The sequence below is a fragment of the Andrographis paniculata genome, unplaced genomic scaffold, assembly GCF_009805555.1.
Source record: "Andrographis paniculata isolate CXL003 unplaced genomic scaffold, ASM980555v1 Contig79END, whole genome shotgun sequence".
Lineage (NCBI taxonomy): Eukaryota > Viridiplantae > Streptophyta > Magnoliopsida > Lamiales > Acanthaceae > Andrographis > Andrographis paniculata.
Genome location: NW_026137616.1, coordinates 1,313,662 through 1,335,451, shown reverse-complemented (window position 1 = coordinate 1,335,451; position 21,790 = coordinate 1,313,662). Strand labels below are relative to the sequence as shown.

The window sequence follows — 21,790 nt, the reverse complement described above, 5'->3', positions numbered from 1 at the left end:
CCATATATATAAATATGTGTATCCCTATTTATTCGTATCTTAACCTAATTGTGACACACATTCATTTGATTACTGCTACTTAATTTCTTCTTATGTTAATGGTAATTCTACTTATTTTAGTAGTATATAAAATTATTTCTGAACGTTTTAAATTGATATAAAATTATACACATAGACCTTATATTGCTAACAATACATCAAAAGACGAATAGTAAGCATTTCATTAATCAACCTAAGAACCACCGAATCAAACCATCAATAATCCTTTACATTAAAATCGAAAAAGTTCGAGACATGAATGAACACACACACTAGTCATCTTTCAACAATGAAGTTTACCTTCAGCTTGGCACATCGACCAGAGAATTCATGAACAATCCAATCTACACGGCAAAGATCGACCAGAACAAAAAATTATGCGACGTTGCAGATCTTGTGTTATTATAGTTATTGTTATCATTACCCCCAAATCGAATCCGGGACAACATACATCTACCTCGGCGTTATTCTTTGATAACCCATCTTCGACCATGAATCTGGTATGCGCCAAAAGTCTGATAGCTGCTGCTGGGCTCGGCACCACTCTCAGCACTCGTGTACCCAGATTTGTGGCGATGCTTCTTTCTCTTTGAGCTGATACTGCAGCTGCTGTCACTGACGCTTCCATTTAAGAGGGGATCATCGATTCCCCGGATTACTTTGTGAGATGGGGATGATGTTTCAATGCAGCTGTCGTCCTTGGTTCTTCGTTCTTTGTCATGCCTCTTAATGTTCTGAGAGATGTTGTGAAGTTTCTGGTTGAATTTTGTGATTCCTTTCTCCACTGGTTCCACTGCCTGAGTGACGGTAAGCTTCACGTCGTTCACAATCTGCACGACAGCCAAGTAAATTAAACAGTACACAAATATAAGATCATTTCTACCATTGGCTCAAAAATTTCGGAATAAGGCTTAATTGAATGAGAGGAAGAAACTCACATATTCACCACCACCAATGAATACATCTCGAACACTCTCTCGGATGGTCATTCCACTTCTATCGCCATAGTCAGGTTGTGGAAGACGCAGTTTTGTTGGTCGTTCACTGTCCCTAACCTCATCAGGATCAAGTGGACAATCAACAGATGCATAATCTCCCAAAACTGCAACACTTCCAGAAAAACGATCGCCCATTAACTCATAAGGCTTTGCAGGGAAAACGTAAAGGTGAACTGCAGAAGCAACTCCCATCTGTCCTGCATCCAAAGATTTTGAACGCGTGCACAATGAGCATAACAGGTATATATATATATGCATGTACATACACATATATAAAATACAATACAAGATACATTAACGAGCAAACCATGCTTGCATTTGGATTAGAACTACACAAAACTGCATCTGACTGCCATGTTAAGGTTTCTCAGCACTGTTAAAATTTTAGCATGTGATTAACATTGTTTTGGATGTTTTGTGAAGTACTATGCTCATTTCACCTGTTCCATCTCTAGCTGAAAATAAAATTTACTCAATCATAGGAAATCACTTTATTCAAATTGAAAATTTTCCTAACTCAAACACTGCAGTAATTTCCAACATTTTCAAATACAATCATCTTTCTGTAAGTCCTGTAAACTGATTTACTCATTTAATGAACATCATTGCCATATACAATCATATCTCTAAAGGAGCTTATAAGCTCCTTTACATATCTTGTTTTAGGATAAAACTGTTTCCAGTACAATACAGAAAATAAGGTAATGAACGAGTAGCACGAATGCTATATAATTCACACATTACCTCAATGCAAATAATCAAGTCCTGAACGCTCGATTTAAACTGCAAAGACTGAGCTATCGGACTTTTGACTAGCCCAACAGCATAAAAAAGGGCTATCGCTACACCTTGCCACCAAGTTAAGAATACGATTGACTTGAATGTCAGAAACTTGTACAGTGGTTTAATGTGAGCTAATTCAACTTTTGTGATGGTATAGAAATGAACTAAGCAATACAAAGCCCATGACTGACTGAAATTTAAGATCACAGCCATGTATGGATACCTGCAAAAGAAGGAAATTTCCATTAAAGTTTCGAGCAGTCATCAGGTTTTGTCAATGGGAGGTATAGCTTCATATTAAAATAACCACCACATTAGAAAACAGGATTGGAATAGAAATAAGATCAACCAAAAACCACATTATACGTCGAACAAAAAGATAATACTAATAATACATAAAAGCACTCTAATCAGAAGCCTGACTCAGAGAAGTCTTAGCAGTATCATACAAAATGCTCATCCAATGCGACATATGCATTTCAAGTTCTAAACTTACTCCACTTCTGTTAAGCACAAGAGACAACTTACCCACAGTTCCATTTAAAGTCTCCTTCACAATATACACCAAAAGCTTCAAGAATTACAGCTGAAATGGCAGTAAGTGCTTTTATAATCATCTGGCATTCAACAATTAGTGTTTGATCATACATGACATCATACAGGAACAACAATAAAACATATAGAAATTTTTTTACCCAAACTAAAACTTACATACTGAATAATTCCGAATTTGATTACCCAATATACCCACTGACCCAATTTCCAAGGCTTTAAAATATAGTTCATTGGAAATGGATGCTTTATTATTCCCCTATCCGAGCCATGGTCCAGCAGGGGTGCTTTTACACTCGAGCGCCCTTCCCTCTCCATAAATTCAATTGTTCTCTCTTCTCCACCTAATACACCACGAGAAGAATAGGATTAGCTAGTTTTGTGACAAGACACTAGCAAGAAATTTTGTGGCATTGTGATTTTGTGACAGAGTAAGCAGAAACTCTTATGGGGAAAGAGCTTCAATGCCCTGTGTACAGATATAAAAGTAAGAACAAGGCTGCAATTCTAGAAATATATACAAGATCAATAAATATTTCATTAGTTAGCACATATGAAAGTTTTACCTTTAAGAATAACAATGGATCATACCTAAACACGCAACTAGGTATCTCCCAAAGCAATACATGGCAAAGGATTCATAGCAATCACGGAGGATGCCCATATCAACACTAATTTTAGGGTTTAAGAGCGATACAAACTGCAAACAAAAACGACATAAAAGAGTATATGAAAAAAGTTGTTATTGGATAACTCAAACAAGAAGTTCACAAGCAAATACAATTACACTACAACATTATTGAGATAGATTAAAGAAGTTCATAAGTTGTTTCCGAGAAACATCCAAGTGATCAGTTAAATATGTCTGCAAAGAATTACAAGTATGATACAGTCCTATCCCAAGATGAAAGATCCTAATGCTCCCAAGGCAAGTTCTTACTCCAGTGGACTAAAGCCATGACCTAGCAACAATGATTCGATTGATCGTATTTTCTTATATCTCAATTTGATTTTGTTAGAATACATGTAAAGTTTTGTACAATCCAAAAGTTCAGCAGTTTAAAAAAAATCCCTAAAATTGTAATATGTGATTCTAAAATAATACAGAAACCCCCCTGCTCCCCTACTCCCAAATTACAGAAATGAAAAGCATTTTATATTGATCCCATTCATCGACTATCCACCAAACCATCCCAATAGCTCAACCAATGATTCTATTCAGCTTCACACTTTACTTAACCTAGAACAATTTTGGGATTCTACTTTTAGGCTCACGCAGAAGTAAAATCACAACTTAGCGAATCCTTCCTCAAATCACACAAATTATTCTCAACTAAAAAGGTAAATCCATTATTACTCATCTCACGATCAATCAATAAGCCGCGGGGGTGGGGTGGGGGTAGATAAAACAAAAAATCACCATAAAAAAAGGAGACCTACTGATTCAACAGAATAACAAGGTACCATCATTATCACTCCGATCAAAAACTTTTGCTCCTGTCATCATCATCAAACGAATATCATGACGCGAAAAAACTGAAAAATGCATATATGTAGATACAAAATACATCACCTCAGGGTGCTTGTAGGCGGATAAATGCTCGAAGAGAAGGTAAACCGCAAGGGTGAGAGTGAGGACGACAAAAAAGCCGGCGATCAGAACAGCCCATATCGGTGCTGAATACCCACTCCTCAGCCAATCCCAATTATAATTATCTGGATTAATTATTTTCTGCAGCATCAAACTTGATTCAAATGCGAGGGCTCAAAATCGTTTCTGTCGAAGAATGTTCATGTGATTTCACTTGCGATACCAAAATGGCTTGAAGAACAAGAGCGATGGGTTGATGGGTCGGAAACATTGAGGGCCAATGTTATAGCTTTATTCCCGAATTAAAGACATTCATTTGCATATTTTTCTGAAGCATAAAGAAACAAGATGTGCTTTGGTGCTTAAATACTTTTATGTTAGAACGTGTCGAGTACTCAGAAGGACGAATATTTTATTACTATACTATAAAGTAAATAAATCAGATATTATATTTAATACATGCATCAACAAAACATTAAACATGTTATACAAATTTTGAGTTTCAAATTTCATTTAATGCAATAGAAATATATATAATAGGAATATAAATTTAATTTTTAGTATGTTATAAATAGTAAATTTTATATTTCAAAAATAAAATGACTGAAAGTAAATTTTCAAAAATCTCCAAATAATACATAATATATTTTCTAATAATGTGTTCTATTTTATTGGATACATTTACATAAAAATTTACTTATTCAAAATATATTTAATAAATATTATAAAATGACTTAATTAATTTTATAATATATAATATTATATTTAAAACTACTCCTTACATGCCTGAAATTATTTATATTTAATAAAATTTATTTATATTATATAAATTTTTATTTTTACAAAATTATATTCATATTATATATATTTTATTAGTATCTGCATCCAATCATATAAGCACAAATCTCTATTTACAAAATTTATATTTGTTTGAGTTGAATATAATTTATAAATTAAATGAATAAGTGATGGTAATATGTTTGTAAATAAGTGTAATATTGAATTGTATAAATTTAAAAATATATATAACCATAGTCTTACTATCTATTCCAAAACAATAGTTTTATTTTCATAAATAATCGTATCACCATAAAACTACTTCTACTTTTTCATTTTTATTAAACAATTGTCACTGCTTACTCACAAGACAAAAAAAATTTTTATCCATACTTTTTACCAACTACCACTATAATATCAATATTTCTGTCTAACCCAATTAAAACTATATTTACGAGACGGGGGAGTATATTTTTTGAAGAAAAGAATAAAAAAACAATTTTACGGAATGAATAGTTATTTTAAAGGTTTTATGGTATTCAAAATTAAAAGAAACAATATACTTATAATGCATTATTATTAACTTAGGTTTGTTTGATGGTTTTTTGGTTTATTAGATGTTATTTTTATAATGAAACTTATATTTGATTTGATATATATATATATATATCTTTTTAAAAATATAGTTAAAATATTACATATACATATATGCACACACATAAATAAAGAAGTTCCCAATCTTTATGATTTAATGGTGAATTTGAATTCAATTCAATTGAAACATTTGGATCAAAGTAGATTAATACAATTCATATAATTGTGGTAACAAGTCACGAGATGAGTGATCGAAAAACATCTGTTATATATATATTCTACAATGCATTATAATTTTGTTTTGGCACAAAAAATAAATGTAAAAGCGATCATTTACATATATTCAACTAAACCAACTTAATTAGTCCACAAAAATTAATTTTTAAATTGATTTATATTTATTAAATATGTTTAGTATGGATAAATTTATTAAAAGTAAAAATATATCAATTATTCTAAATTCATATAAAATGAAAAATATGACAATTGTCACCGAGCAAAAGAAGTACTATATATATATTTTTTAGTTATTCCATTCAATTCTTACTCATTTACATATTAACCCCAACACATACGCCTTTTATAAATACAAATTATATAATATTGATAACTTTTAAAATAAAATATATAATTACAAATACTTTTGTACTCATGTTTTATTTTATTTTGTAATATTTGTCTTTAATTTATGGTATGTTATATAATATTTTAATGATATAATAGTAGTGTAATATTATATTCCCCGTCTCACATACCATGTCCACGTTGTTGTTTCTGTCCGTCCAACATACCATGTCACTTTCATTTTTTTAAAAATGATTACACACTTTAATCTTATTTTAAACTTTTTAATTTATTTTTTTATTTTAATTAAACTAATTAGTTATCCTAATCTTAATTTATAATTATTTATATTATAAAATAATTATTTTCACTAATACATTCTTAATTATCTACTAATTACACCTCTCTAAAAATACCGTGGACTATAATATGAATATGATTCATATTTAACTTTTATTTTATAATATAATACAAAATATAAAAAATAAATTAAAAGTAAAACCAAATACAAATAAATAAAATTTGAGTCCAAAAATATAATAATAAAAAATATCTCTCCAAATTATTATTAAAATATAATAAAAATATAAAAATATTAAAGTAAAATATAATAAATTTAAAATATAAAATTTGAGTCCAAAAATATAATAAAAATATTATCATTATAGAAAAAATATAAAAATATAGTGATATTTTTCTATAATTTCTCCGGGTATAGCCTACGAACTCTTTCTCCCGGTACATTCAGCATTGCATGTACCCGGAGGTCTCCTAATTTTGAAATTTTTTTCTATAATTTTTAACTCTTTCTCTTCGGATTTTGATTTTATTTTGAATCCTAATTTTGTTTACGATTGAAGTCATGTTTGCGCATCTGTCTGCGATTGCAATCCGTCTGTTGCGTTTTCTCCAAAGTTATGTTTCTGATTGCAATGAGAGTCCCGTTATTTTCGATTTTGTGAAGAGTACTCCCGTCGTTTTCGACTCCAGTAGAGAGTCATGTTGTTTTAAGCTCCGGTGGAGTCATGTCGTTTTTTGCTCCGGTAGAGTCATGCCATTTTCGGTTCCAGTGGAGTCATGTCGTTTTCTGCTCCGGTGGAGTCATCTCATTTTCGGTCATCTCGTTTTCGCCTCCAGTGGAGTTGTGTGGTTTTCGGCTCTGGTGGAGTCATGTCGTTTTTTGTTCTGGTGGAGTCATCTCATTTTCGGCCATCTCGTTTTCGCCTCCGGTGGAATTATGTGGTTTTCGGCTCCGGTAGAGTCATATCGTTTTCGGCTCCGGTGAAGTTATGTCGTTTTTTGCTCTGATGGAGTCATATCGTTTTCAGCTATGGTGAAGTCATGTCATTTTCGACTCCGGTGGAGAGTCATCTTGTTTTCTGCTTCGGTGGAGAGTCTTCTTGTATTCGGCTTCAATGACGTCCGGTGAAGTCATGTCGTTTTTTGCTGTAATGGAGTCATGTCGTTTTCGGCTGCGGTGAAGTCATGTCGTTTTCGGCTCCGGTGGAGAGTCATCTTATTTTCGACTCCGGTGGAGAGTCATCTTGTTTTCGGCTCCGGTGAAGAATCATCTTGTGATCAGCTTCGATGGAGAGTCATCTCATTTTTTTACTTCGGTGGAGAATCATCTCGTTTTTTGCTCCGGTGGGTGGTGAGTCAACTGCTAATTTTATTTATGTTTTCTTTTTGCGTTTATATTTAAATTTTTTATCAAACTAAAGTTGATTTCTGTTATACAACTTGAGTTTGAGGGGATGTTTGAGATATTTTAGATATTTAGTTTAAAATTTAGTAGATTTATATATATATATTTGATCTTATTCATATATTAGATTACTTATATTTGAGCGTTTTGTATTGTCTACCTTATTTTCATAATCAATAACATAATCTCATTATTTTCCCCCTTACAAATAAAATAAAATAAAATAAAATAAAATTGAAAATATAAACTTTCGTAACCAAAACCTTTTAATGCGCAGACATGTCAAAACATGTGTGTATATACCAATATAATGTTCTAATAATACCATTAATAAAAGAGTCAACGCATATAACATTATTAAACAAAATGCCAAATTGAATCCAACAATTCACCATTGTATGTACAGGTGTCCACATAAAACCTATTATTATTACACACACACACACATATATATATATATATATATTACAGCAACCCTGAGAAAATTGAAGCCATGCACGCGCTGTAATGTAAATACAATACAATACATATATATATATATTCCCTAATAATGAACCCAACCACGTAAAAACATCAGGTCCATTAGTTAACCTAAATCAACAAACAGACCAACATACGTTTACATAAAATAATCGAAGTCGAAGCTCTCAGGAACAATACTTTCCAACCTCAGCAAACCACTGCAGAAGCTTTCACTCTCATTATCTTCCGCAGTGCCATTGACGAAATTGGTTGAGGCTGAGTTCGGACACGCCTGAGTACTTGACAGATCACGAGCAGACATCAAGCTTGAATTTTCCGACAGCTCACCCTTCACTTGATCATCACAACCTCCAAACGCAAAATTACAATTAGGAATTAGATCGGTTTGATGATCTCCACAAGTCATTGCAGCCATTTTAATGCTATCTTGCAACATTTGGCTGCATAACGATGAATTATTGGGCGGATTCATCGACATATTTCCGGTTAGGGTTTCTGTCGGGAACGATGAAGTGGCTGGGTGTGAAAGGGTTTCTTGGCTCATTACATTTTCTGTCTGATTGTGTTGGAATTGGACATCTAAGAATGGATTGTCTTGAAGCTTTTGCAATGCGGATTCGAGGTTCTCGTCGTTGTTATTTGATGGTAAGAGGCTGCTAAGAGCAATCCTTAATGCTTCTGGATTGAGAAGTGTTTGGAGCAGGAGGAGGTTGGAAGAAAGATTCAGCTGTGAGGATAAGTCTAATAGATCGAGCCGCGGGGCGTGAGTTACCGGATCGATTCCCATTTTGAGGAGCCTTTTTCGGATGCGAGTGTTCCAGTAGTTCTTGATCTCGTTGTCTGTTCTTCCAGGCAGGCGTGCCGCAATAGCCGACCACCTGTTTTATTGTTAGTGATCAAAATGTGTAATAAGGTGATCTAAAATTTATTATGCAATAAAATTTGTGGAAAGGAAAATGATTCTCAACAACATATATGAAGTAGAGATATATGATGGATCGATCTCTCACTTGTTGCCAAGAACACTGTGGAGCTGAATAATTGTTTCTTCTTCCTCGAATGAAAACCTCCCTCTCTTGATGTCGGGCCTCAAATAGTTTATCCAACGAAGACGACAACTCTTACCACACCTTTGAAGCCCTGCAAACAACATTAATTAGGGTTCTCATCAGTTTTTTTTTTTTTCTCAAAAAAAAAATAATAAAACCCTAGTCCCAAATTAATCCCAAAATAATTATACCAGCATTCTTGGGAAGGGTTCTCCAATTGTGAGGGCCATGAATCTGAATATACTGCATGAGCTTGGTGTCTTCTTCGGGTGTCCATGGCCCTTTCTTGAGGCCACTTTTGTCGCAGCAAGGCGATCTTCCCATCGATGATTTTTAATGAGATCGATTCACCGGCTCTAACTATATATTACTAAGTCACAGCTGGGACTATAATCGATGAAGGGATTGCTGAATTATATAGCAAATAAAATGAAGTATATATATATATATGTATTAATTGTTGAGAGAATTGTAATGAGGAGGATAGGGATATATGTTGCAGCAGGTCCAAATGAGGGAGATGAATGAACACACATATATATAGATATAGATATAGTTGCAATTACTGGTGTGTGTTGTCATAAGCAGACATTGAAGTCAACAGGATTTGGTGCGGGCCGGCCATGGTAGTCTTTTTCAATCTCCATCTTAATTACTCTTACAACTTACAAGGCGTAGCTAGCATTCATAATGTGTGTAGTCAGTCCTGAGGGTGAAAGCATTGGTCAATTGCAATAACATACGCAAAACTATATTGTAACTGATCAGATTTAGGGATTTTCAAGCTCTAAGAGGCTTTGTTAACAAGAAACTAATTTATTATTTATTACATGTAAAATTTAAATATATATAAAATAAATGGCCAACAAACTAATTGACATTATTGTACTCTAGCTCAACTTTGTAGTATTTCATAATTAGAACCTGAGACTTCATTTCGTTATTTGTTTAGTTCTATTCTCTCACGGCACAGAAGAAAACATATGGATTTCAAAAGTATTCATAATTAAATAATCTTCTAGAAAGGATCTGACCACTTCAACGCTGGTTTTTAAATTAAATCCAATCTATTCTGATGAGTCGATCTATTATATATGCTCAAATATTTTGACAATTTTTTCCGACAGGTATGGGAGTTCATTCATCTATATAAATATTTGTAATAATTTTTTTCTGTGATGAACGAAATTAAAAGTGTTGAGCCAAGACAAGATTGAGCAAAGTAAGCAATGAGGGACACGTGGTGGCATTGACTATTGGGAAAAGTCTTCGTTGGAAGAAAGAGTGGTGTCGAGTGGGTTGAGGTTGTTGCATCCCCTACCCAATTATATGGAAATAACTGTGCCTTATCTAGCTTGCCTTTCTTGGATTGCTTCAACACATCAAATAGCATATATATATATATATATATATATATATATTTCTGAGATCTCCACACCTCATGGTTTGATTTTCAGTGGCCTCTTGTCAACGGATCAACAAATATTTCGACTATTTGCCTGTTGCTTTTTCCTCGAAATACATATGTATCTGTATTTGTTGAGGATTAATGAAATACTTTGAACATTAATAGTCCATTAAGTAATTACAATAGTCACAATTCTTTTATAATAATATTATTCCTTTACTTGATACTTTATGTTCGATTTGATTTGTTTGTTTGTTAATGTACTTTATATTTTTATTACAACCAAACACACTTTGGTTGTAATTAAATTTTCCTTAAAAATTCCAACTAGATATTCCTTAATTCCTTCTAAAAGATTATATCAAATAATTTTTTCAATTAAAATTTTACTATTTAACTTCAAAGCTAGCTCTCAAACCGATATCATGCAAAGTTAGTTTAGCTTGAGTTTTGCATATGATTTGCAGCTTGTAATGTGTCTACATTTAATTAAATAAGATTAATATCTTTTACAATTATTATATTTTTCTTATTATCTTAAAGAGATATAAATATATATATATATATATCAAGAAGTAATTTATCCATGAAATTTCAACTGTTAGGAAATAATTGACCATTTACATCACCATCTTATGTGTACGTATACATATACATGCATGTAAATTTTTAATTGGGGTTACAAATCGATACACATGCATGCACTTAATATGAACACAATCTTTGATGATAAATTTACATATATATAATTAACATGTTAGAAATTTATTTAATTATCTAATTAACATGCACTTAAAATTGTTTGAATGCTTATGTTTGATTTGTGTTTGTGTTTGAGTTTAAGTTTTATATTTGGATTTTAATTTAAATAATTTTTTTTTATATTTGTTTTATAAGAAAACAGTATAATTATATTGGAATTGAATAGGAATTTTTTTTAAAAAAAAAAAATAGTTTGGAGTTGAGACCAAACAAACATTTGCTGGTGTGTTGTGAGACATGTTGATTGATGTTAATCAGTGTATATAATATAATTAAATTATGGATGAAAAAAAATAAAATTGGAAAATAAAAATCTATCATATTTCATCATTAGGATTGACATTAAGGATATGCTTACACAAGCTTAGCACACCTTCCACACGTAAATTACTTGTCGCATATCCAGATTATATAGATACATACTAGTAATTAATTAATTAATAAATAAATAAATATTAACAATATTTTATATTGCGCCCACACACGTCATTTGGATTCAATGATTTTATATTTTTATATTAATTCAACTTCTTCGATATTTATATATTATGTATTAGTAGCCGAGACTTTGATTTATTTATTTATTTTGTTTGTTATTTATTTATTTATGATCAGCTCATAAATAATGTGTAGAATTTATAATGATATTTTTAATAAAAAATAAATAAATATTGAGTATGAAATATTGAATAAAAATATTGTTATATATATATATAGCTTTTTGAATTTTTAAAAAATATAAAATAAGGTTATTCTTTTATTTAAATAGTAAATATAAAGGCAAAAATATAATACAAAGAATATGTTTAATTGAGTATTTTTATTTTTTTAATATTTAAATAGTAGTTTGAATGTGATATTTGATAAATTTTTTATGATAAAATAATCATAAGGCATTGGAAGTTTGAATAATAATAAGAGAAAAAAATTGGCAAGAACACTTAAGAAAATGTAACACCAAAAGGATTTTTTTTTAATTTTTATTTTAAGATGAAAATGTATTAGATGTTTTGTAAGGATTGTTTGAAGGATTTTGGTGGATTTCTACTGTTCATCCCATTTTTTTCCCCAAAAACATCAAATCAAACACCTATTTTTTATTTTTTATATTATACTAAAAATCAATTTTAGATCACATCAAATCCTATTTATATCACATCATACAACTATTCAAATTCAAAATTTTTACTATTCAAATCCCAACTCAAAATCCAAATCCCCAAACAAACACACCTCAACTTTCTAAAATAGTACAAATTAGATTAAATAATACAACCTAGAAAATATAATAATGACTTAAAATAAAATAATAGGTTTTATTAGTTCTTGTTCAAATAAATTTTTTACTATTCCATTTTGAAAAAAATTATATCATTTCATCTAATAAAATATTATATAAAAATATTATTTGCATAAAAAAAATTAAATTTAAATAAAATTACAAACCAAATAAGCCTAATAATTCATATGAAGGCCCAAATAGTTGATAATAGGTCATTTTGTCTTGTATCTTATTGGCCTAAGATCCAAAGTACTGCAACATCGTGTTCAATAATAAATAAAAATTAAATATATATTAGACATATTAAATAGTTTTATTATTTATTTATATTTTTACAAAAGTCAACAACATATAACCCCATCAACAAATAATTTGGGGTGTGTATTTTACGTTGGGTTTGGGATTGATTTGGATTTGAATTCTTTAGTAGTTTTGAAAATTTCTTTTAGTATAGTAGGTTTTGTTTGGTTTTGAAGAGTTTTGTTGGATAGTGATTTGATAGATAATAATTGGAGTGAGAAGATTATTTATATTATTAAAATAATTTATATTAAATATAAAAAAATGTAATAAATTTGAAGTGTGATGTTTTTCTTTTATTAATTTTCTTTTTTTGTTAAAAAAAATAAAAAAAAAAATAAATTAATTCTGACAGTAGTCTACAGTTACGTGAGGAAGAACAAGTGGAAGAAATATTTCTTCAATGCAAGTTACGTTTAATATATAATAAAAAAGATGTAACCGACGTGAGAGAGTATGCCGAATACCAAAAGTTAACAAACGTCAATGACAAAAATATATCATGCGCGTAGGCCGTCAAGTGGCATGCAGTACATTACAAATCGTCCGAGAATTACGCAAGACCAAAACAGAAATAAACAGATACGTATGCATGGCCGTATTAAATACTATACATAGCTAGACAACGTATTATAACATAATAAATTAATAATTGTCCAAATGCTGTGATTTTAAATAATTCTCAGTGCAAATGTGGATTAAATAATGAATAATCTATATATAGAAGTTGTCATTGAGCAGACAAATATCTCACAATTATTTGGTGATATCATAGGCCAGCATTTATTTTTTAAGCAATATCACAATTCCACAAAATATTTTTGTAATTTTTTTTTTTTTGGAATTCTTGAACACAATAAACATGAATAGTAAAAAAAAAAATATACTTGCCGACACGCAGAATGAGCCTTCGGGCTCCAGGGGCAGTGGATGAACTGTGTGGTCACTTTAATTTGGTTTCTTTTATTTTAATTTGAAATCATTGTCTGTATTTTGGGTGTGTTTAGATTTATAAAATATCATATCAACATATTTTTTAAATTAAAACTTAAAATTATAACATAAAATCAAATCCCAAATAAACAAACCTGTTTGTTTTTGTTTTGGAGTTGAATATTTGGTTTTAAATACTAAAATTTTAAATTGAAATATTTATTTGATACTATAGAAACAGATGTATGTGTTTTTTAATATAAAAATCATTTCAATGGGAGTATAAAAAAATGTTTTTATGGAAAAAAAAAATTAATAAACAATTAAGATCGATTGATAAACACAAGTTATACATAATAAATGTATTATTTATATATATATATATGATGTGATGTTATACATAATAAATGTATTATGTAGTATGATATTAAAAAAATAATAAAAAATTATATAGTAGAAAATTGTAATAAAAAAACTCAAAAATTCTCTTTAAAATAATTAAAATATGTTCATTTTTTATTTTTAAAAAAATTGTATAACTATAAAGTTTTGTTCATTGTTTTTGGTAATTGTAGAATATTAAAAAATATTATAAATAATTATTTTATATGATATAAATACATATTTAATTTGACATTTTAAATATATATAAATAAATAGTAAAAATTTTATAATAAGATAAATCCCATAACATATTTTTAAAAAATTATAATAATTAAAAAGAGAAAAAGAAACACAACAATTTTTTTCGTCAAAATCCCATAACATTACCCATACGACAAAGGTGATACGAAACTAATCACATCATTTGGTTTAGCACAGGTGGCCTACTAGAAATTAAAGAATATTCTGCATTATTGCAATCATAATAATAATATTAATACGTACGAAAGGGCCCACATGATATTCGAATATGTGCATGAAAGATTGAATGTTAAAAGATTCCCTTTCAAGACGATTTAAACAATAACTACAAAAAACAAAAATTTGCGGGGCCGCAGCCAACTGGATTTTTTTATTTTTTATTTTTTTGTTCAGAAGTTCATTAATTTTAGTAGTCCCTCAGTCTTGGATGTTTTTTTTTTTTTTATTATTTTTTATAACATGGGAACTCGCAGCCGCTATCCAAAAGTGCGCACTAAGGGTGTGTTTGTTTGGGGGTTTGGATTTTGAGTTGGGATTTGAATAGTAAAAATTTTGAATTTGAATAGTTGTATGATGTGATATAAATAGGGTTTGATGTGATGTTTTGAATGTAAAATTGATTTTTAGTATAATATAAAAAATGAAAAATAGGTGTTTGATTTGATATTTTTGGGGGGAAAAAATTGGATGAATAGTGGAAATCCACCAAAATCCTTCAAACAAACACACCCTAAGTAAACCCCGATCTGCAAACCAGGTCGGATGGAAAAAGTCTTGGATCTTTTTTTATTTTTATATACCTTTTGTTTTAGTAAGTTTATTTATTTTAAAGATATTTAATAAATATAAAATTAATTTTAAGAAAATTATAAATAAATATATATTATTTATTTGTAATATATAAATTATATTATCTACAAATGGTATTTATATTGTATATATTTTATTGAAATATAATACTACATCCGTCCCGCTCTAAGGATTCCATTTTTATTTTTTTCGTATTGATATTTGACTATTAATTATTATATCAAAAAATGGTACAAATTAAAAAAAAATATAAAAATACTTTCATTAGTGTCTTATAATACTAATAGAATGACATTTGTAAAAAATATTATACAAATGTATGAATATTTTAAATGTTAAGTACAATAATGACGTAAAAAGCATATGTAACCCTTAGAGACGGACGGAGGGAGCACTAAAATTAGTTAAAATACTAGCAATATTACTCATATAAAGAATAATAAAATAATATAATGACTTGTTAGGAATAACTTATTAATTTACACTACTTAAAATGTTGTGCTTCCGACTAAAGAGTCATCTCAGCCGAAAATGAGGAAGTGTCTGTTCACTCAGTGTGTGGTATGGAAACTGTGTTGATAACACAAAAGAAATTAATATTTTATATTGAATGATTTATTTTTTATGAGTTAATAATATATACTTCCTCCGTCTCGGATATTTTATCCACTTTACTGTAGACACGAGAATTTATGAGGGGTATAATTAGTAAATAATAAAAATGTATTAGTGAACATAATTATTTTATAATAAAAATAATTATAAATTAAGATTAAGATAATTAATTGTTATAATTCAAATTAAAAAAATTATAAATTAAAATTTTTAAAATAAGATTAAAGTGTATAATTATTTTCCAAATAAAGAAAAGTGACAAAATAAGTGGGACAGACGAAAATGAAAAAAATAGACATGAAAAGTAAGACGGAAGGAGTATTATAGTTATGCGTGTCTATTTGTGTTTTTTTAATAATATTAATAAGAAATTATTGGATTAAAAAATATTGAGTAATCAAATTGATTATTTTTATCTAAATATGTACCTTTAAAGTTTTAATGGAATTTAATGTGCGAGATTGTTGTGAATTGTGTTATTTTGTAGGTGTCTTTAAATGCAATTTAAAATTAATATAAAATAAGATATTAATTTGAGTATCCGTTCAAATAATATTTATAAAATAAAATAGTATTTATTTGAATTTAAAATAGTAAAAGAATATCGAAGTAAGAACTATCATTCAATCCCAAAAGAAATGTAACGTAAATGTGGACTCATAATTATGAGAAAATAAGTTTAAAAAAATATACATACTTATATTAATTATAAATTATACTCCCTTCATCTTATATACTTTATATATAATTTTTTATTTCGATCTATCTCATATATTATGTAATATTTTTAAAATAATAAAAATTAATAACTATGTTTTATTTTATCGTATCATTCAAATTTTCAATTTAAAAAATAAATATACATTTATTTCTCATCATATCATAATATAAGAAGAAAAAATTATGTATAAGTTTCGTAAGAGATGGTCGATGGTGTGAGAATAAACCGTTACCTTAAAGTCATGGCTTCAAATCCCAAAGCGCAATTGTAGATTAGCAATAAAAATAGTATATTAAAAATATTATTGTAATAATAATTAAACTATAAAAATTTTGTTTATTATTCTACGACAATAATTATTTAAAAAAAAAAAAACTAGTTAAATTGATTCCAAATCTTTTTAAATTTGAATCTAAAAATGACGGTTAGGGTATTGATGGAGTCAAATAAACACTCATCACATCAGATTAACGAAAATAACACATGATTTTATATATATGTTGTGCTATATAGAAATATGTGCTGTGTATTTATATATTTTATTGTATTGTATATATTTTTATTGAAATATAATATTTAAAATATATTTTAATCCTATATATTAAATTTTTTAAAATAAATGCCACCGACACCATATAAAACTTAATATCATTATCTACTACCATTATTAACTTACTAAATTATTCTACCGTGAACATTATGTGAGTAACCATTTCGTCTCTCTCTCTACATTATTATTGTTTTTGTTTTAAAACCTTCATACTGAATGCCAAATTATTAGAAGGTGGCATTATACATCATTTCCTTTTTTTTTTCTTTTTTTTTTTTCCTATCTAATGGAGTATGTAATTTATAAATTACTTTAAATAAAAAATAAACATAAAGTAATTAAAATCGTATCAAAAGTATATCACACTCAAATTAAAATATGGAAAAGTAATGGAACGATGGTGTATAATATATCTACATAATTAAATTCTTACATTTTGCATAATGATAGAATTATGTATTATTAATAATAAAATCAGAAATCTATAATTAGAGGTGATACAATTTAATAGACTCAAATAATAATAAATTAAACTAAATATTTAAAATATGTCTAAAATATTTTAACAGAATTCTATAGAATCCGAGATATGTATATCCTTCGTTTCGATTTAGTTTTTGAATGATTTAAAATTTTAAAAATTTACCAAAAATAATTCTTTAAATTTGTGTACGTAACGCTTGGATGTATTAATTAAACACACACAAAAAAAAACATGAAGACAATATATAATTTAATAAAATTAATAAGCACAATAAGCTCGATCAACGTGTTATAAGGAAAAACAACATAAGCAGATCAAGCTCAACCAAATTGTCTACGATGGCTGCCTCTACCAAAATCACGGTGGTGCACCGCTGTTCTATCTCTCCGCCGCGGCGGTCGGTGCCGCCGGCGTCACTTCCCCTCACCTTCTTCGACGTTCCTTGGCTTCTTTTCTCACCGGCGCAGCCTCTCTTCTTCTACGACTTCCCCACCACCACCGCTCACTTCACTCAGACAATCCTCCCAAATCTAAAGCATACCCTTTCCCTCGCTCTCCGGCACTTCTTCACCTTCGCCGGAAAATTGGAGACACCTCCGCCGCCGGGGGAACCACGGCTTCAATACTCGGAAGGCGATTCCGTTTCCCTGACTGTTGCGGAGGCGGCGGCGGCGGCGTGGGGCGGTGGCTTCGAGCAACTCACCGGGAACCACCAGAAAATTGCCAGAGAATTTCACTGCCTTGTGCCGGCGCTGCGGCGGGGAGTGGGTCAGAAGCAGCCGCCATTGTTGGCCGTGCAAATTACGGTGTTTCCTGGAGCGGGGATTTGCGTCGGGTTCGCATTGCGCCACGTCGCCGGCGACTGCCGGACGTTCGATAATTTCTTGAAGGCGTGGGCTTCTCTGAGCGCCGACGAGATCCCGGAGATAGACCCGATCGTGGCCTCCCACGACAGGTCCGTGATAAGAGATCCGGCGGGGCTCGCGGAGAGCTTCCTCAAAGAGTGGCGGAGCGCCGCGGCGGGGAAGAGAGACGACGCCGGCAACGAGGCGGATTGGTCGGCGTACGACGTGATGACCAGAGCGACATTCGTGATGGGCCCAAAGGAAATGGAAAGAGTCAAGAAATGGATCCTGGGTCGATCCGAAACCCTATTCGGGTCGACCCGGATCTACCTCTCGCCCTACGTCCTCACCTGCGCCGTCGTCTGGGTGTGCTGGATGAAATCCCACGGCTGGTCCGCCACCGCCGACGTCCATTATCTCGGCTTCATCGCCGGAGGTGTCACTCGGGTGGGCTACACGGTCCCCACCGCCTACGTCGGAAACTGCGTCGGTTTCGGCCGCGCCGCCGCGGCCAGATCCGACTTGCTCGGCGAGAACGGGGTGGCTCACGCCGCGAAAGCCCTCGGCGACACGATTGAGAGGCTAAACGGCGACGTATTGGGCGGGGCGAAGAACTGGATATCCGAATGGGAGGAGATCCGCGAGTCGGAGCTCCACGTGACGCTGACCGGGTCGCCGAAAGTGGATCTATACGGATTGGATTTCGGGTGGGGCAGACCCGTGAAGATGGAGGAGGTGTCGATTGATAAGACAGGTGGCATATCGCTGTGCGAGGGTCGAGAGGTTGTCGGGAGCATCGAAATCGGGTTGACCCTGCCCAAGTCCAAAATGGATAATTTCGCTATTCTATTTCGAAAAGGGCTCCTAAATTAGCAATAGGAGATTTCTAATTCCCATTCCATGTGTATTCAATATTTCTTTCTTTCTTTGTAAGACTTTTTCTACCGTTGGTTGTGAGGTCTGAATATGTATGTATAAATGATTGATTAGATTAATAAAATATTACGCACCAGCTGCCCGTGTCACGGGAAGATTAAAGCAGACCTTATTTGTCTGTCTCTACTGCCTACTTTTATTCTTCGTCAATTAAAAAATGTTGATATGGTGTGCTTCCTGCAATTATACTATATATACATGCCTAACATTATGAGACAATATTCCGTAAAGTATATTCTACAAATGATTTCGAGTTATTGATTCCTGGGTGGAGTACTTCTTCCCTTACGTTGTTCCTTACTATTACAGGAGTAAGGTTACCCCATAATATAGCGTCTCTAACTTTAATTTTCATTCAATATCATAATGGAAAATTGAAATAGATTGCATTTATCGAGGATGCTTAAGCAGAAAGAATTGTTCTTGTTAATGACAGAAAATAATGCTTTTTTCTTTTTGTGGTAAAATCAACAGAATTATTATTCTTATTATTATTATTATTATTATTATTGGTGGTCCCAATCCGATTAGATTCAACCAACACAAAAAAATAGCACCAAATTGTTTTCAGATAAATACAACTACACACAGATAGTTCGTAGATAGATCAAACAACGTGTGCACTCTGATAGCAGTAAAATCAAAATACAAATAATTGTTAGCTCAGTTCGTCCATCGAAGACCTACATTTGAGATTACCAACTCGCGAAAATTAATATTCAAGAAAGAATGAATCAAACTTACAAAGTTAGTTCTATGAATTATTGCACTCAACAATTTCACTATCTCGCCCACAAAGTTGTTCTATGAATTAATACTCAAGAAAGAACAATTGTTCTATCCACAATAGTCACTTTTCTATCCAACATTCTCAACAAGGTAAGATCAGTTCAAATGAAGAACGAAATTATTCTCAATAATTTCATAATATGATTTTCTTATTTTGTCTCAATCAAATCTTTAAAATCTATTTATTCATCTCAAATAAATTTTTATAATCGAATATTCCCCTTCAGACATAGATCAATTTTGACCGCAATAGAATAATAATTTGTTTCATGCTTAATGGGCTGCAGCTGTTCACCATGTCCATACGCATAATTAGGTCTACCGACGAACATCAATTAAAATCTAATACAAAACATAATCAATTTTCAACCATTATTATTATTGTTATTGTTATTGTTGTTGTTGAAGAATAAGGTGTTGCATAGTTTTGTAGATGGTCCTAAGACTTATATAAGTATGTTTTATTCTTTTGAAGGGCTTATAATGTAAGTAATTTATAATTTGTTTAAATTGTTACTGTTATAGTTGTAATTTTTATTTATTTATTTTGATAATTGTCTACTAATAATGAGATAAAACAAATCAATTACTTCTTACATCCACCTCTAAGATAGTATTTACATTTTGTTGTCATTATACTTAAAACATTAAAATATCTTTATATTTGTATAATTTTTTACAAAATGTCTTTCTATTAGTATTATAAGATATTTCTGAAAAAAAAATTTAATTTGTACTACGTTATAATAACTAATATTCAAAAATCAACATAATTAATTTATTAAATTAAAATTTATAAATTTCGAATTATAAATAAATTTGTTTATTAAAAAGAATATAAAATACAAATTTTAAATTTTAGTGGAACCCATGTAATGTAATATTTTGATAAAACTTGGCCTGAAAAGCCAACCAAACACACTCTAAAATGTTTTTTTTAAGTGCCACTCTTAATTAGACATTATGGGTGATTTTTTATTTTTTTATTTTTTCAGCCTTAGAGCAAGCAAAAGATTGGCATGTACGAAAATTCGATACAAAATAATTGAATTTTGGTTATGGATTTTAATCTGATTATGTATATGGATTGACATGAACCCGACACGATAATAAATAAATTGAATTAGAATTGAATTCGATACGCTGATTATAATATATTAATATTAATTAATATATTTATTATATATGTAAAATAATTATAATTTAATAATTAACCAACATGTTAATTTAAACTAAGTTAAATTTTAAATAATTTAACTTAATCTATTGTAGACAACATGACTATTCAAACAATGATAAAAAGTTATTGAATTTGAATTAAAAAAATCGATTTAATTATTTATACGGATCAATACAATTTCGACATAATAATAAACAAGTCATTACTAACCCGACACAACAATAATAAATAAATCAAATTATAATTAAATTATTAAATCAGTCGATTGACGCCAATCTCACACGAACTCACTCATTGCCAATCCAATTTATAGGTACTTGAATTTTTTAATTAAATAATATTTTTTTAAATAGTGGGCCAGTGCCAATTGCACGTGTTTTTTATGCACAATAAGT

General features: G+C 30.4%; 3 protein-coding genes across 5 annotated transcripts; 1 reads left to right on the top strand and 2 right to left on the bottom strand.

Annotated features, from left to right (window-relative positions):
- Positions 1-209: 209 nt before the first annotated feature.
- On the bottom strand, positions 210-4,284 carry LOC127240749 (protein LAZ1-like). 3 transcript variants are annotated; one of them, XM_051259586.1, is made up of 8 exons: positions 3,946-4,284; positions 3,813-3,869; positions 2,964-3,072; positions 2,532-2,716; positions 2,349-2,437; positions 1,782-2,043; positions 978-1,229; positions 210-869 (listed from the first exon to the last, which is right to left on the bottom strand). In XM_051259586.1, the coding sequence occupies exons 1-8, from the start codon at positions 4,111-4,113 to the stop codon at positions 504-506; spliced, it is 1,488 nt and encodes a 495-aa protein (XP_051115543.1). In that variant the 5' UTR covers positions 4,114-4,284; the 3' UTR covers positions 210-503. The 3 variants fall into 3 exon arrangements, with proteins under 3 accessions (XP_051115543.1, XP_051115544.1, XP_051115545.1); XM_051259587.1 differs by having other exon boundaries at positions 3,837-3,869; XM_051259588.1 differs by lacking the exon at positions 210-869 and having other exon boundaries at positions 1,037-1,234.
- A 3,882-nt stretch (positions 4,285-8,166) lies between these two features.
- On the bottom strand, positions 8,167-9,604 carry LOC127240750 (transcription factor MYB41-like). The gene is made up of 3 exons (XM_051259590.1): positions 9,327-9,604; positions 9,097-9,226; positions 8,167-8,964 (listed from the first exon to the last, which is right to left on the bottom strand). Exons 1-3 carry the CDS (start codon positions 9,457-9,459, stop codon positions 8,223-8,225), a joined length of 1,005 nt encoding a protein of 334 aa, XP_051115547.1. The 5' UTR covers positions 9,460-9,604; the 3' UTR covers positions 8,167-8,222.
- Positions 9,605-17,943: 8,339 nt separating this feature from the next.
- Positions 17,944-19,523, top strand: LOC127240452 (coumaroyl-CoA:anthocyanidin 3-O-glucoside-6''-O-coumaroyltransferase 2-like). The gene has a single exon (XM_051259149.1). It carries the CDS (start codon positions 17,984-17,986, stop codon positions 19,361-19,363), a length of 1,380 nt encoding a protein of 459 aa, XP_051115106.1. The 5' UTR covers positions 17,944-17,983; the 3' UTR covers positions 19,364-19,523.
- Positions 19,524-21,790: the final 2,267 nt, after the last annotated feature.

Excerpts from the sequence above, each read along its gene's own strand:
- LOC127240749 (XM_051259586.1), bottom strand. The coding sequence starts at position 4,113 with ATGCTGCAGAAAATAATTAATCCAGATAATTATAATTGGGATTGGCTG. Across the intron at positions 2,438-2,531 it reads AATTCGGAATTATTCAGTAT|ATGATTATAAAAGCACTTAC; the intron begins GTAAGTTTTAGT and ends GTTGAATGCCAG. Across the intron at positions 2,044-2,348 it reads GACTTTAAATGGAACTGTGG|GTATCCATACATGGCTGTGA; the intron begins GTAAGTTGTCTC and ends CTTCTTTTGCAG.
- LOC127240750 (XM_051259590.1), bottom strand. The coding sequence starts at position 9,459 with ATGGGAAGATCGCCTTGCTGCGACAAAAGTGGCCTCAAGAAAGGGCCA. Across the intron at positions 9,227-9,326 it reads AACCCTTCCCAAGAATGCTG|GGCTTCAAAGGTGTGGTAAG; the intron begins GTATAATTATTT and ends TGTTGTTTGCAG. Across the intron at positions 8,965-9,096 it reads CACAGTGTTCTTGGCAACAA|GTGGTCGGCTATTGCGGCAC; the intron begins GTGAGAGATCGA and ends ACAATAAAACAG.
- LOC127240452 (XM_051259149.1), top strand. The coding sequence starts at position 17,984 with ATGGCTGCCTCTACCAAAATCACGGTGGTGCACCGCTGTTCTATCTCT.